This window comes from Gymnogyps californianus, chromosome 13 (assembly GCF_018139145.2).
Source record: "Gymnogyps californianus isolate 813 chromosome 13, ASM1813914v2, whole genome shotgun sequence".
Lineage (NCBI taxonomy): Eukaryota > Metazoa > Chordata > Aves > Accipitriformes > Cathartidae > Gymnogyps > Gymnogyps californianus.
In genome coordinates this window covers 14,135,151-14,151,020 of record NC_059483.1, presented here as the reverse complement: position 1 = coordinate 14,151,020, position 15,870 = coordinate 14,135,151, and the positions used below count along the sequence as shown (strand labels likewise).

At 40.2% G+C, this 15,870-nt stretch overlaps 1 protein-coding gene across 3 annotated transcripts in view; it reads left to right on the top strand.

Annotated features, from left to right (window-relative positions):
- Positions 1-15,870, top strand: part of IP6K2 (inositol hexakisphosphate kinase 2) — a 50,688-nt gene extending 34,818 nt beyond the window's left edge. For 2 of the 3 annotated variants that reach the window (XM_050904634.1, XM_050904633.1), the window contains exons 2-6: positions 8,527-8,825; positions 10,966-11,188; positions 11,998-12,173; positions 13,470-13,645; positions 15,090-15,870. In XM_050904634.1, the coding sequence (XP_050760591.1) occupies positions 8,624-8,825; positions 10,966-11,188; positions 11,998-12,173; positions 13,470-13,645; positions 15,090-15,587 (1,275 nt within the window). In that variant the 5' untranslated portion in view covers positions 8,527-8,623 and the 3' untranslated portion in view covers positions 15,588-15,870. Of the gene's footprint in view, positions 1-8,434; positions 8,826-10,965; positions 11,189-11,997; positions 12,174-13,469; positions 13,646-15,089 lie in introns of those variants that run through there. The other variant, XM_050904632.1, reaches the window with a different exon arrangement.

Here is a 15,870-nt window from a genome sequence, read left to right as displayed (position 1 = left end):
CTTTGCTTTGTGCTCCTCTGGAAATTTTTGCTCAGAGTTAGACTGGATTGTAGGATTTGGGCATCTAAGCTTAAATTTAACAGTCTTGTCCTGTGGGCTGCTAGTGCTTATGGTTTTAAAAGTATTAGGGATTGGGATTTCTGAAGGGAATACAGACAGACAAAATCTTTGTGTAGTTAAGTGAATGTGACCTTCGAACAGGACTTGACAGTTGTCCTCTTAAGCAACTTCTCGTATATGGCAAATTGGTCACAACTCAAGGGCCAGTCACAAAGATACCATGTTCTTTTATCGAGTGGTTAGAAATACAGTTCCCAGATTGCTAAATTCATGATAATGAGAAAGGCATAGCCTTGGATTTATTTTAACCTTAATGCTGGAATTTCTGGGGGTTTTGGTATCTTGAATAACACTTTCATGTGTGTAAGCCACACAGTTTAGCTCTTGCTGTCATATTTTCAGAAGATTAAAGGCTGAATGCTATTTTCGTTTCTCCATGACAAAGGGCAGTATTGTCTTTTTATAGCAACTGGTGTTTTTAGCTGCTGGTGCCAGAATACTGTTTTAAGGTGGATCAGTTTCTAAATAGGAAGTTTAAGTAGCTTAGTTTTGGTGGTTCAGGTTTCTTAGTTTCCATGGAATTTTTACTTGGAAAAGAGGCTAGTTCTTAAATTACACAATCCCTGGAAAAACTGCATGTCAGAATTGCATGCTCTTTTCTGGCTGAATATGCTTAGTAACCTGTAACTTGGCTTTATTTTAGTTCTAGGGAGATAAAATAGCTTTGCTTGAGAGGTAAAAATCTGGCATTTCTCCAGAGCTTTGTGTGTGTAGTTGTTAAGCTTACAGATTACAAAAGGTGGAGGGAATGCTGAAAGCTGTTGCTTTTTGGGATCTTGAAATATTAGTTGTATTGAACACATAACCTCCTCACTGAGGTTTAAGAAATTGCAGCTGAGGGGCTGCTGTGCACGCTTCTGTTAAGAAGAAGTTAGAAGCTCTTGGCGACTGCCTTGGTTACTTGCCTTGCTTTCCCAGACAAAAGGGTTGAGGAACTGGGTTTCTCCCAGTAATGTAGAGCTGGTTTAAGGAAGATAAGGGTAATGATTGTGCATGAAGAACAATAATAGAACATTATGCAACTTCAGATTTTTTTGTTTATAGTTTGCTCCCTTAATAAGTTATTCTTAATGTTCTGTAATTCTTAGTTTCATCTGTTAAAGTTGTATTCAGAAGTCTTTTTTGTATTTGCTACAAGAGGTGGCTCTGCAGCTGTAAGGTTAAATTTACAGGTGTAAATACATGTCTTAACCTGTGTGGCAGTGTTTATTTCTCATAGTAACTACTATTGTGTTTGGGTTATATTTAAAGGAAGACAAAACTAGAACTCCATGTTTAAGAGAGTAAAAGGAGATAGCATAAACATGTTGCTAGTTTAAAAAAAATTTTGTGCTGAAAGAGTGCATCTTTCTATACGTTTTTCAGCATCTCAGTGCATTGTCTTTCATTTCTATATTATAGACAAAATTCTTAGTAGATAGAAAAGGCCTGATGCTCTTGTTACAAAAAAAGGATCTCTAAGGGTGGCTTACACTCCTGAGAAGTTCCCAGCAGAACAGAATCTTGAATGTAGCATGTGGGAGTCCTTTGCCATTGTAGCCAGTGTTGGACTGTCCTCCCTCTCCTTTCAGTGGAGGGGAAAAAAGATCTAGAGGAGCAGCACCTTTAGGTGTGACATACCTGACCTGAGATCCTCAGAAGAACCTAGGGTATTTCAGGATGTTTTTCTGCAGTTTTAAACTGCCTAGAGATTTTTAAAAATTTAGTGTTTTTGAAGATATGTTAAACTGTTAAATGTTTACAAAAATGTTGGAACATTTTTTTAAAAAAAAAACTAAATACTATTTCAGCTGTGTTTGGCTTGTCATGTGCCAGTGATAGATGAGCTCTGGCACAGACCATAGAATGTTCTTAAAATCTAATGCCAATGGATGTTATTAAATTTTATCATTAAATTCCTCCAATAATACAGCAGGAAAAATGTATACAACTTGATACAGGGAGTTTCTGTAATTGGTATGGAGGAGGGTAAGGACTGCTGCTTTTAATTTATTGAACTGATGAATAGATACTTTCTACCCGATAATAAGCATGCATTCTTTCTTGGTGGGAATCTTTTGTTCGCAGTTTAATGTTAAAAATAGGATTAGCTTTCTACCTTGATGGGCCAAGACTGCTGTCCAGTTGGCTCTGTCACATTCCCGAAGGGTTTTGCAAACATGTTTTGTGGAAACTTTGTGCATGAGTTCATGTATAATTCTGGGTTCCTAGCTCCAGTCTGTTTTGTGTGATTAAGTAATTTAATTCAAGGAATATTTTTTCCTTTTTATCTGGAGAAGTTCTTTTATTTTTCCGAACTACAGCAATGTGGTACTGCAGTTACCAGCCATTTAGTAAGGACAGATTAAAAAAAGAGCGCGAAAATTACGTTATGTAAAAAGAGAGAGAAAATTACATTATATCAGTACTTTTAACAAGCAGATGGTTTCTTTTATTGGTCTAGCCCAAGCACCCTACATTCAGCAAGAAGAATTTGCTCTTTTTTGGCTTTTTGTATCTGTAGGTGGTTATGATAGACTCATCACTACAGTGCCTGACTCCCATCACCCTCATGATTTACCAGTGAAGGCTATAGCAAAAGTATTTCTGCTTGGAAAGGGAATGCACGTGTCTCTATGTAGGTGTGCAGGAGTTGGTATTTTACTCTTGGATTTGCAAGTGTTCCTGCTGAGTATTTTTACAAAACCTCATGCTTACTCATCTCTGAGCACAAGTTGTGGAGATAACTTAATGATTGTTACATTGATTGGTTTGCTGCAGAAGAGCTTAAATAACCTTGAGTTGTGTACAAACTTATAGCTCAGCATCATCTTTTTTTTTTCCATCACAACCACTTTGGTTTAAAGTTATACTTAATGAAAAAGAAGGCGTTTTTTCCACCCTAGTCTTTCTTTTAAAGTAAGCTCAATGGAGTAGTTTTCTGAAATACCTTATGGGTCTGGGTATTTGCAGACACTAGCCAAATTTGTTAGCGAATGATGCAAAGACCTACAGCATGTTGCTGCCTTGTGTCATATTTTGTTCTTGCATTTAGGGAAAACAGAAAATGAGACAACTAAAAAGCAATATGCTCACCTGTGTGATGTCTTCCCCCCCAGTTGATGCTGTGGCACTGCCCCTCTTCCCCCCCTGATGTTGAAAGGTATTAAGTCTGCTGTATTAAATTTGCATTACTTGCTGTTTAGGGGACAGTTTTTTGTTTACAATGAAAAAAAAATCTGAGAATTTACAATGTCAGTGCACTCTTGTACTGAAGATAAACTTTTTCCTTAAAATTAGTTACCAGAATAAGTGTTTGCTTCCTGTAATCATGCAAAATTTAAGGCTGCTCTTAAGGCTTTTTCCAAAACCTTAGGATTCATATGAGCACATTATTATGCGGGCTCTGCATTTCTACCTTAATGAGATGAAAAGTTAGAAACTATAGCTTTTATTGCTTAAACTTAGTTATATTGTTACTATTGAAGGTACAAAAGGCTTCAAAAGCATCCTAGTGTGGGACTTGCATTATATTTAGAGGTATAATGCATACTCAAAGTTAGGAATCTATTAAAACAGTTGTGATAAATGAATGCAGAGGTCTTTTTTCCATTAAGAATGAAAAACATCTGTTGTACAGGGTTTGCTCCCTAATCTATATGCAGTTCATCTTTAAAATGTACTTTTGTATTTCTGATACTGTTTTAAGGCAGCTGACTGGACATGAGAGGATCTGAGTATCTCCATTTTAGTCTTAAGAACTTCTGAACACACCAGAGTAACTTCAATTCATGAGCCAAGCAGCAACTAAAGTGAATGTTAGAAGCAATTCCTTACCAGTGTTAGACCGGGCAAATTTGCTAATAAAAGTGTTATGTGTAGAGGAATGGCATTGGTTTTCATCAAAAGGAATCACAAGCTGTGCAAGAACTTTGAGCCTGAGCATGTTTAACATATCTAGTGTTTTTAATATTCTAATGTTGCATCCTCTGCTTTGTATTTTGTGTTCTTTGATTCAAGGAATGTACATTGCTATTAGTAAAGTAACAGAATACTAGTAACAGAACATGTAGTTTGGTCACATAAGGACGTGTAAAATTCCTGTAACTATTCCACTTTGATAGATGTAATGTAGGTTCTTAAAGTGTTTATTCTGCTTCAGTCGTGAAGGGTCGTTCTCTTTGAGCATTGTAATGACTTACCAACTCAGACCTGAGGTACCTTTTCAATTTTGTGCACCAGTAGGTAGTGGGCTCTCAAACAAACCATACACTTTCCACATTTATATTTGCATCTTCCTATGTCCTTTCTCAGCTGGTATTAATTTCTTCCTGAGTATTCTTTGGGTTGAAGCAGCTTTCTCTTTGGCTTCTCTAATGGGTCACTGATACTCTTTTTTTCTCCTGTTGGCTGGCTGTGCCATTCCTCTGTTTCCTTGGAACCTCGGGAAGGGGCTTAGCTTTGTCTGGTTCGGTGGGGTTATAGTGTCCTGCAGCAGCTCTGCTCTGCAGATAGCTACCCTGTCAGCTTCCTCTTTGCACTACCCAGTGAACTGAGAAAAGGCCAGACAGAAAGCTTTGCTGCCTTGCTATTTCTGTCACTGTAAAGCTGATTTGTGGCTATTTGGAACTGCAGATACTGACCACCCAAAGTAAAAAGTCTGCACTTGAGAGAACCTAGTTTTAACAGATTGGTTAGGAGGCCAGCTCTGCATCAGTAATTCTACTATTACGAAGTTTTGAGAAGAGGTATTATTTTTGAGATTGTTATGAAGGAAGGAGCTGTTGCTTAATTGAGAGCTGTGCTCTCCAGAGGTTGTGTTCATTAATGCAATTACATATGGGTCTAAGTCGAGAATCTATAATGACATGAAATGCCTTCCAAAGAATGTCGTCACCTGAGATTAATATTAAAAGTCTGAAAACATGAGTTCATTGCGGTATTCTTTCGATGGTCATTGTCACATGTGAATGAGAATAAGATGTCTGTACATGTCACTTCTGTTTTACAGATTTGGGTTTTAAACATCTTTTGTTGCTTACTGTAAGAATGACATTGCTCAAGCTATTGTTATTGTGTCTAGACGAGTTTTTATTTGCTTCTTTCAAGTTATGTCAGATTTTTCTCTTAAAATGCTTGACACGTGAAGGAATAGTACAACTGCTTTTTTTTGCTGATGTGTCCTTTGAACAAAAGATCTTAACCAAAGGCACTTAAAAGCACGTGGGAGGAAAAGGGCAGGGTACAGTGAGCCTGTGTTTGGTATCTGGGAAAACTGCCTAAAAACAGCTGTTCCGTGTTCTTTCTTGCTCAAAGAGCATTGAAAACAAACTGGGTGTAGGATCAGAGGAAAGGCAGTGAAGAACTGCATTGTGCTTATGCTAGTCAACATCAGTGCCACTTGAAGCTGTTGGTCTTAGGTTAAAGTTTTTATTTCTAAGGAAGTGGAACCAATTTGACATACTTGTGAGGTTGTTTATGGAAGTAAGGTATTTATAAATGAGACTGTGCAAAGCATTTCTGATGGGCATTACAACTGTGCTCCAGGTCCTGTTGTTGTCCTGCCTAAACATTGCATAACTGATATTTTTATATCATCAGAGCTATAAAAAAACTTGCTTTGTTTTCCCTCGAATGGGAAGTTACACTGTGTGATGTGCTGCCAGATCTGACTTTTTCAGGAAACAGTAAAGTAGCATGAGTAGTCCTGTCCAATTCTGTGCTTGGCAGTTCCATTGCCGAGTGAATGTGGTACACTGTGTGCAAGTATTGTCCAGACCACTTGGGTATATGTGAAAGCAAACAAGTTGAGCTGCTACTAATGAGCTCCCTGAAGATGTATTGGGTAAACAAGGTGTTGTGTATGGTTTGTGTTGGAGGTGCTTCTTGCTGGAGAGTCATTTTTATAGCATAAATATCTACAAGGCTTAACTCCCGATGCAACTCTGATACAGTAGGATTAGGGCTGACTAGGTGTTTGAGGTTAAGGGATGTTGCAAGCTACTTTCTAAGTTTGAATTTCTGCAGCTGCCAATCTATGTCTCTACATCAGGGGTAATTAGGAAGGTGGCCACAGACTGGTAATGCTGTCTTGGAAAGAGCGGCTCTTGTAATGCTGATGTACTGTGATGCTCCTAAAAGCGGCTGTGCCAGTGTAAAGCTCTGTCACCACAGGATCTTGTACATATGTAACTGTGCCTCCCAGTAAAAGCCGGCGCTCTTGTGGCTTTTCCTGGGAAATTGTAGAAGACTGGAGGCATTGTTGGCTCTAGGAAATCCTGATGAAAACTCTTGAGACTTGTAAAATTACTGGTGCATTATACAAACACAAACATGCGTAAAATTTCTCTAATAGAAATTGGAAGCAACTCTCGGAGCTTACTCGGGAACTAATGTGGCTTGCTAAGTGTGCATTTGGTGAAAGGTTGAAGTATGTTACATATCTGCTGGTAAGTCAGCTTAGTCGAGTCTAAGGTGAGGCGCAGTATGGCCCTGTGCGGAGTGGGTGCTACTGTGGGGAGCCATCGAGCTCATCCGTGGCTCTGAAGCACTAACAGTGCCACCTTCTGACTGTGGCAGCTGCAGAGATGGATTGGACTGCCTGGTATTTGAGCAGGGTACACAGCTGGGTGCGTCCGTGGCTTTCCACGCTGTCTGGGCACAGCGGTGCTGCTCAGCTTGATTGTAGTTAAATACGTTTTTGGGAATGGCTTGTGCCCAGGGTGGAACTGAGAGGCTTTTACCTGTGTGTCTCTAAGTTGTCAAGTTGTTGATGTTGAGGTAGATGAGAAACTTCTCTGGGGATGCAGTAGCTGCATTATAGAAAAATACTAGGAGATTAAAAGCAGTACAAATAGAGATGGAAAGGTTACTGATTTTGCTCCGATCTTAAAATATAAATAGAGTATCGGAAGGGAGTATTGTTTCTGGGAAATACTATTCCAGATTAAATTTTACATGTTCTTGCAGAGGGGGCCTGAGTTTTGTTTTCTCTATTAAATAATTCATTTTTTAAAAAAAAAAGCTGGTAGCTTTTTGTCAAGTAAGGCTCTTGAAAGAAAGGGAGGGGGAAGCCAACTGGTGTGTAGTGAGTAAAACTATTGATCTGTTATCCTTAAGTGCAGGTAGACATTCCAGGAGCTGGAGTTCAATTGATTGATATGTTGTTTCTTTAAGCAGTTTAGTTGTTTAATTCAATTAATGCCCTTACATACAGGGCATGCTGTAGGCGTTTGTAGTTCTGTTAGCGCCGCTGCTTTAAGCCCGCAGGTCTCTGCTTTTCCAGTTAAATGTAAAGCTGTTAAACATCTAAGGAGGACAAATAAAAATAGACCCATGACCTAGAACACTTTGTAGTCCCTCTGAATTAAGTGCATTATTGTTCGTGTAATGATCTTCAGACAAAATAAGTATGAGGTTGTTTTTAGCTGCAGAAAGTTAATGATTAAAGCTTGGGTCTAAAATTAGAGCAACTCGACTTAAAAATTTACTGGAAGGTACAGACCAAGACAGTCATGTTTTGTTTTTTTAGCTTTGCTCCTTTAATTGTGTATTGAAGTGCAAGTTGCATGAAACTGGAGGCTGGCCAGAACTGAGGAGTGTGTAGTTGTAGGGGTACAGTAGCAGATCCTTTCGATGCAGATGGCACAAAACACTCTGCCTTCTGCTGTATTTACACAAAAATAAGTTCTTGGAAAATGTCTTATTAGCATTGTGTTTTTAATCTGAAAAGTTAGCATCTATGTAATATTTTAAATATCTGACGTGTTGTGAATAAACCGGTGAAATAAGTGTTCAGCCTGGACCTCGGCAGGTTTCTGTGATTGCTGTCATTGTCTGGAAGGGAGGAATTGTAAACTTGGTGTTAATTACGGATTTCTCTGGCTGGCCCGGGAGGTGTGCTGCTGTTAACTTTCAGCGCGGGGGAGGGAGGGATCCTCGGGAACGCTGATGCGCCTGGCTCTGTGAACGGACGCTGGAGGGCGTTAGGCGTAACCTGAAGGCGGACTCGCCAGGACTTACCATCGAGGTTTTTTAATTTAAAAAAACCCAAAAGCCAGGTGTTCTAGCCGCAGCTCGCCCTCTGACCAGCGCCGCCGATGCGCATGCGCGGCCGAGCCGGGCGGGGCGAGTGCCCCGCGGGACTGTCCGCCCCGCCCCGCGGAGGCTCCCATTGGTTGCGGCGCGTTGAGGGGCGGGGCCGCGGCGTGCCTGCCTGGCTGCGCCCCGAGCCGGCCCGCAGTCGGCCGCCTCCGTAAAGCGAGCGGCGCCCCGCTCCGCTCTGCTCCGCTCCCCTCGGCTCGGAGCAGCCTTCGCGGCCGGCTTTGCTAGCGGCACCGCGCGGCAGCGGCTCTCAGCCTTGCTTACCCAGGCCTCAGCCTGCGGGGAGACTGACGGCCCGGCGCTCTCTTGTGTTTGTTTTAACAGACTTTTGAATCGGAATAAACACCTTCAGGTCTCGGAGGCTTCTGGCTCTGAACTGCCTTCACTACTGTCACCGCCTTCTGTCTAATGTGCTACAAGGATGAGCCCAGCATTTGGAGCTATGGAAGTGGAGCACTATTCCAAGGGAGTCCTGCTCGAGCCTTTTGTCCACCAGGTTGGAGGACACTCCTGTGTCCTCCGGTTTAATGACAAGACCATCTGTAAACCCCTTATTCAGAGGGAACACCAGTTCTATGAGACTCTCCCAACAGAAATGCGTAAATTCACTCCACAGTATGAGGGTAAGTTACCAAACCTTAGGATGGCATTGGGCTTTGTCTTTTTGTAAATACAAGCATGCTGTGCTCTGTTAGCTCTGAAATCTCTTCTGTGTGGAAGAGATTTTAGGGTTTTCTTTTCATGTATTTTGATGTTGTCTGAGGCAGGCTGTGGAGATGCAGGGTGGAAATGCTTGCCAAGTTGGTGTTTGGGCTGACTAACAGCATTAGAGTAGAGCAGCTCTGCTGGTGATAGCCCATATATCTCCCTTAGGCACAGGTAAGTAGCTAACAGCTTATGAATGTTTTCAGTAATTCTCTGCTGCTTTTTTTTTGTGGTTTTCTAAAATTTTTTTTGCCACTTGTTTAATGTTTGTTTACAGGGATTTGGTAAGATTGGTTGACTGTTTTGTGTAAGCTTAGTTGTGATCTCTCTTGTTTTTGGATTTCTCCTCTGACTCATTTTGATCGCAATAAATACATGTCAGTAAGGTGTCTTGTTGAATATTTGGAGTGTTCTTTCTGCCATTAAGGAAATGAAAATTCATGGTGTTTAGGTAGGCAAGGATCAAGTAGCCGTGATGAGGCTGAGTCATGTTATGTAGGAGTGGAAATTCCAGTTCTAAGAATTGTGCTAGTTAACAGAAATACTTTTCTTTCTCTTCGCTATTCCATCAACTGCTGCCTGGTGATTAATAAATAATATGTCTGAAGCACTTTTTAAAATGAAGTTGCTTTTTAAAGCACATTGATTTTAACAACCATAAGTGTGACAAAGTTTTGCATACTCTTTGTGAAACTGACAGAAGACTTCAGAAGAGATGTTTCAAAGTTAATACTCCTTGCACGCTTACAGAGACTTTTTGACATGTCTAACTACAAGTTCTGTTGGACTGGAAGAAAATGTGATCTTTAAATGATACTTCTCAAAATGTAATAGAACAATTGTACTAGTGTATATGGCTTTTTGGGGCATGTGGGGAGGGATTTAGGGGTAAGGGGCCTCACTTGGTCCGTCTCTGTTATTTTTTCCAGGATAAAGCCAAAGGCCATTTGCTAGCTGGCTCCCCCCTTTTTTCCTGTTGTCCTTTCCTTTGTGGCAGCAGGACTGTCAGTCAGAGCTTCTGCGCTCCCTGCCCCAGCTACTGTAGGTCTCGGAGCCGCCTGCCCAGCTCAGAAGTGCCAATCTCTCGCCGAGACCTCTCCCCTCTGGCCTAGTGATGAGCTGCAAGAACTGTGCAGACTGATTGATTTGAGAATAAAGAGAGAGGACTGAAAAATAAAATTAAAAACAGTTCAGACCATTGTTTTGACTTCTTCATTAACCACTGAAACTTGCTAATGTAGCACTGAGCGCATCTCTCTGAGCGCTCCACTAAGACTCTTAAAATGCAATGCAGTGCTCTAGAGACTCTTGAGGGGAGGATGAGAAAAAAAAATGCTTTCAAGGTTCACCATGTTTCTGTACCACAAACAGTTTTGTTTTGTATTGCATTTTTGTTACTTATTTCACAAGATTGCTGCGTAACCAGTATCAATAAAATATATTCCAAAAAGGAGAAGAAAATGTGTAATTAAACGTGGTGATTCTAAGTGGAAGCTTTTGGACTAGTTTCTGTTGTAATGTGACATTTTCCTTGTTTTGCTCTACTTGCAAATCTTTCCTTTCCTCTGGGGATCTATTAACCAAATCTTGTTTGGATAAGTGCTTTTTTCTTTGCTGTCATGCAAAACTTAAAGCTTTTGGTGTGAGTTTTTTGAGCAGGTCACTCTTCACTGCAAGATGTTAACAAGTGTTTTACATCTCACTTAGGGTCAGACCAGTCAGATTTTTTTTTAAATTAATAAAAACTTTTATTAATTGAAATTGTCTCCTGTTATTATTTGATTCTTACTTGACTGCATCAGAGAGAGAAAAGAACCTTTTGTATCACTGTTTTGTCAATATGATAAATTGTCTTTTGTGAGGTGTCATTTTTGTCTAGGTCTTTTGATATTTGTTAGGTTGGCAGATGAGGTTTGGCCTGTGGCAAGATAGAAACTAAGGACCAGGGTAAGAGAAAAAAACAAAAGTTGCTATATTCTTAGTCTAAAATCATGCGTTCTAAAAGGCTTGCTTGTCACTTCAGCAGTTCATAACTGTCTGTGTCCTTTCTGTCTTCAGGTGTGGTGTCGGTGAGCTTTGAAGAGGATGAGGATGGAAACTTATGTCTAATAGCATATCCATTAAATGGGGACCATGATAACTTAGAAAACTTAGATAATTCTGACTGTGAACCCAAAAGTAAGCTGTTGCGATGGACTAACAAAAAGACAGTGTTGTTAGAAAATGAGAAGATATCTAAGGAGTGGGTCCGACAGCACAGGAAGGAGGAAAAAATGAAAAGGTAAGTTTGATAGGGGGAATTGCAATGCGGAGCATTGAAGCATAACGTTTTTTACTGTCAAATTAGAACCTGGACTCCAGAATTCCAGAGAATTCTCCAGAACTCTTTACTTTCATTTTCTTTTCTTCTCTTGTTTGTTTTTCCTGACCTCTTCAGTGCAGACAGGTTCAGCAGTGAAACTGATATTTTCTCAGCCCAGTAGTGTTGAGTCTGTCTTTTTTTTTTTTTCTGTGGTCAATTGAAAAAGGTTTCCCAATGCTATTTTTGAAGCTTCTGAAAAAAAAAGGGGAAAAAAACACCTGCAAAAGCACAATAGTTACAAAAAACCAAAACAAAATATTTCAGTGTTACTATATATGGCCTACTTTTGTAGGAATCCTGCTTTATCCCTGTTAGTGACATTTTTCCCCTTGTTCACTTACGTTAATTGTGCCCACTGTAAACTGTGAGCTGTGGTGTATTGTGCTAAAAACAGTGACCTTAGCAAAGGATAAATCTTAAAGCATATAGCTACTTCTTGCATTACTTCTGTGGAAGTAATTCACACAGGTAAAGAATACAGAAGTAGAATTACTACATGTTTTGTAACATTTGGCTATATGCTAATTTATATTAATATGGATGTAGCTTCATAAAGGTTGAAATATTACTGATGGGCAACTTGTCCACTTGTACAGAAAGCAAGATAAAGCTTATGCTGTTAGTGAAGGTGAGCAAAATAGTTTGTAAAGTTAAATCCACTGACAACCCCTCTGAAGTGCTTATTTTTCTACTTGACCTCTAATTTACTGCTTTGTTCGGTTTTCTAGTCACAAATTGGAGGAAGAATTTGAGTGGCTGAAGAAATCTGAAGTCTTGTATTATACCGTAGAGAAAAAAGGAAATGTCAGTTCACAGTTTAAACACCATAATCCTTGGAGCATGAAATGTCACCAGCAGCAGTTACAGCGGATGAAGGAAAATGCAAAACACCGGAATCAATATAGTATCCTTTCCTGAAAGTATGTCATAACAATGGAATGAGTAGGGCTCTGCTTTTTATTTCTTGAACATGCCAGATAAAAGTACAGAGCAGGCTTAACTGCAATCCGGAGAGACTCTCTGAAGCTGTGATTTATTTGGGGACTTTGAAGGGATTGCTAGCACTTTCCAGAACATGGGCTTTTCCAGCATGTAATAAAGTAGTTAGGCTAGGAAATTCAGATAACTTAATTCAAGTCTACAAATTGTGGATTAGTTATTGGACAGGTTTCACAGCATACTGTGTTTGGGATCTTCCACAAAAACAGTTTACTAATGAAAGCTTTCAAAGGAGAAGAGTTCTGTCACTTTTTGTTACTGTTTTGATATTGGGGATCTTAAAAACTAGTGTCATCTTCCCTTTTCAGCAACTTCTTAAATATAGAGGATATTCCAATGCCTGGAGTTGTCTGCTTCTAGTAGTCTCTTTTCAGTGAGCCTTTTTGATAAAGAAAAGCTGAATGAAAACTGTCATGTAGGATTGGAGCATGAGAAACACAAAAAGAGTGACCGAATCCATGAAAGCTGAAGCACACTGTTCTTGTGCGATGGAACCGTAGGCAAACATCTCCACCTTGTGCATTCTGTGGAAAAAAAATCTTGCTGTATGCAGGCTTGGATGCAACTGATACATCCTGCAAAAATATTAATATCTATATACTTAGGTAAACAAATTCCTCACATGTGAGGAGTTTCACTGAATGGATTACTAGAACATATCTGACTAATAAATTGTTCAAAACAATAGAAAGCATTTCATGGCTGGTATCCTCACCATTTCACTGTAGATGTTTATTAAATTACCTAAGTAGAAGCATGTGGTATCTCTGCAACAGTATTACTACAGATACTCTGAAGTGCTTTTTAACTTCTGCATTTCAGAGGTGGTGTAAAAATGCTGCACTGTTTTTGAATGATAACTGAAGCACACAAAATCTTCATTTCCCACAAAAAAGTCTCTTGCCAGGCAGGAAATATTTCATAGTTCCAAGTCAGCTGCCAGATTATATTTCTATGTGACCCTGGTTACTTTTTTTCACTTAATATGGAAATTCACCTGTCTTCTCTAGAGACCAGTGAAACTGGAACTAGATACCCACTCTGCTTTATGCCAAGTTTGTGTAACTAATTTTTGATAGGCTACTCTGTACTGGGCATGTTTGGGGTATTCTTAAAGTTAAGACTGTGGCACTATAAAATCTGTGATAATGGTGTTAAAACCTGTATTCCTTATTGGGAGGATTGTTCCTTAACTAATGAGAATTCATTTTGCTGGAAAACCTAACATCTCGATATGAGGTACCGTGTGTGTTGGACCTTAAGATGGGAACCCGACAGCATGGAGATGATGCGTCAGAAGAGAAGAAGGCTAATCAGATTCGCAAGTGTCAGCAGAGTACATCAGCTGTTATCGGAGTACGAGTTTGTGGCATGCAGGTGAGAGGAAAGCTTAACTATGTGTGGGGTAACAGACTTGCACCCGTTTCTGTTAGTGGGTTTTTTGGCTTATGTAGTCATCCCATGTTGTGCTATCCTTGAGACTCTGCTTCATTTCCTTCAGTGAGGGGGATGAGGCTTTTGGGTATCACTTACCAATTGAAGGTGCCAGCATCTGCAGGAGCAACCTGCAGCACGCGTTCCGCATCAGTGAATTTGTTCTCTGAGCACAACAACAGTCTCCTGCACAATAGCATCAATTCAAAACTGTGTAGTAAAATTACTGAGTCGATTAACATTTCAGGATAGCATAGGAAACAATTGAAAGGAGGGTCTGCCAGTACATGCCTTTTGAGTAAAGCATGTGGAAATCTGCCAGAATATTAAGAAGCAATCAGTTCTGTCTTGTAGACTTTGAAAAGCCACAGATCTTTCACTGCTTGAAGTAGGCTTGTTGCAAAGTGCAGACAAGAAGTGGCTTGGTAAATGTGATACGACTTGTGGTCAAATAAGGAGATAGAGTTGTGTGGACTTTCACCTGAGTTGTTTGTTTACTTGTTTCTGTATTCCTAGAGTGACAAATGGGAAACAATTTGTTTGTATTTGAGTCTTTTCGGAAGCCTCTCTCCTCCCATCCAGTAGATTCCAGGAATGCCAGCAGTGTTTGCTAGGACTTGCTCCACAGCTATTGGCATGTTTCGTGTTCAGCTCACTGTTTAACTTCGGAGAAAAGCATGAGGCAGAAATGGAAGTGTGGGAGCTGCATTTCTAACCACAGCGTGCTGGGATTTGAGCGGGGCCTGCTCATTGTTCACCTTCCAGTATAGACCCGTGCTGGAAAACAAAGAGAAACTTTGGAGGCAGCTGCAATCCTTAGTCGACCCAGATGTTTAGGCATTATTGAGCTGTGTGGTGTATAGACCACTCTCCTATAGGAAGGAGTCTTCCTGCAGGAGCACCTCTGACTTCTTTAAATACAGAGGATTATGGGGCACACCTTAGTGTTATATAGGAGTGTTTGCTGTCACTTTGAGCTCAGCATTCTGGGAATCAACTGGTATGCCTGTGAGCAGAGGCAGATAATGAGCTGAATGAGTGGCTGTGGTACAAGTTGTAGCTTGACTTTGGAGATCTTGGCCGCAGCTTTCCTAATCTCACTTAAACTCCTCATTCTTACATTCCTGGTGGAAAAGCTCAAATCTAAACTGAAGGAATTTTCCATTTCCTCCGTGCCTCCAAGTTCCACAGACACTGCTGGATCTGTTGTTGTTAGCAGTTTCTGTAACTGTGCAAGAGCAATTTTAAGAGAGTAGTTATGTCATCTTGTAAAAGCTTTCCATAGCATGTCTTTTTTTACCTCTTTTTTTATTCCTCAAGGCTTTGAGTCAGTATTACCAGCAATTTCAACTATTCCTTTTCTCTTGTCCTGTGTTTGTATATGCAGGTCTACCAGGCAGGCACTGGCCAGCTAATGTTCATGAATAAATACCACGGAAGAAAACTCTCAGTCCAAGGATTTAAAGAAGCACTTTACCAGTTCTTTCATAACGGCAAATACCTGCGCAGGGAACTCTTTGAATCTGTTATTAAAAAACTGACTGAACTCAAGTCTGTCCTAGAGAAACAGGAGTCTTACCGCTTCTATTCGAGCTCCTTGCTGATCATTTATGATGGAAAGGAAAGGCAGGAAGTTGCTGTTGACTCAGACCCAGAGGACTTAGAGGACCTTTCAGAGGAATCTTCAGATGAGTCAGCAGGAGCATATGCCTACAAACCAACGGCTAGTACTGTTGATGTCCGTATGATAGACTTTGCCCACACAACCTGCAAGTACTATGGAGAAGATAGTGTGGTGCATGAGGGCCAAGACACGGGTTATGTTTTTGGACTTCAGAATTTAATAGATATTATTAAAGAAATAAGAGACGAAAGTAGCGAATAAACAGTGTGAATGCACATCAGTAGAAAGCACTCTTGTGACTCTTTGTATTCCAAAATTATTGGCCACTTTCTGGTGGTAGGAATCTTTACAGGCTCTGCAGGGATGGTCCTGTTAGAGTCAGACTTGTTCAGAGGGCATTTACTTATATTGGTGCTGGACCTAGCACTGGCAAAACTTGGTATCCTTATTTATTTTAACTTTCTTAAACATTCCATATTTGATTACTCAGATACCTCTGTTATCCCTGTGTGTATACGTTCCAATAAAATTCTTTTTGTTCGTT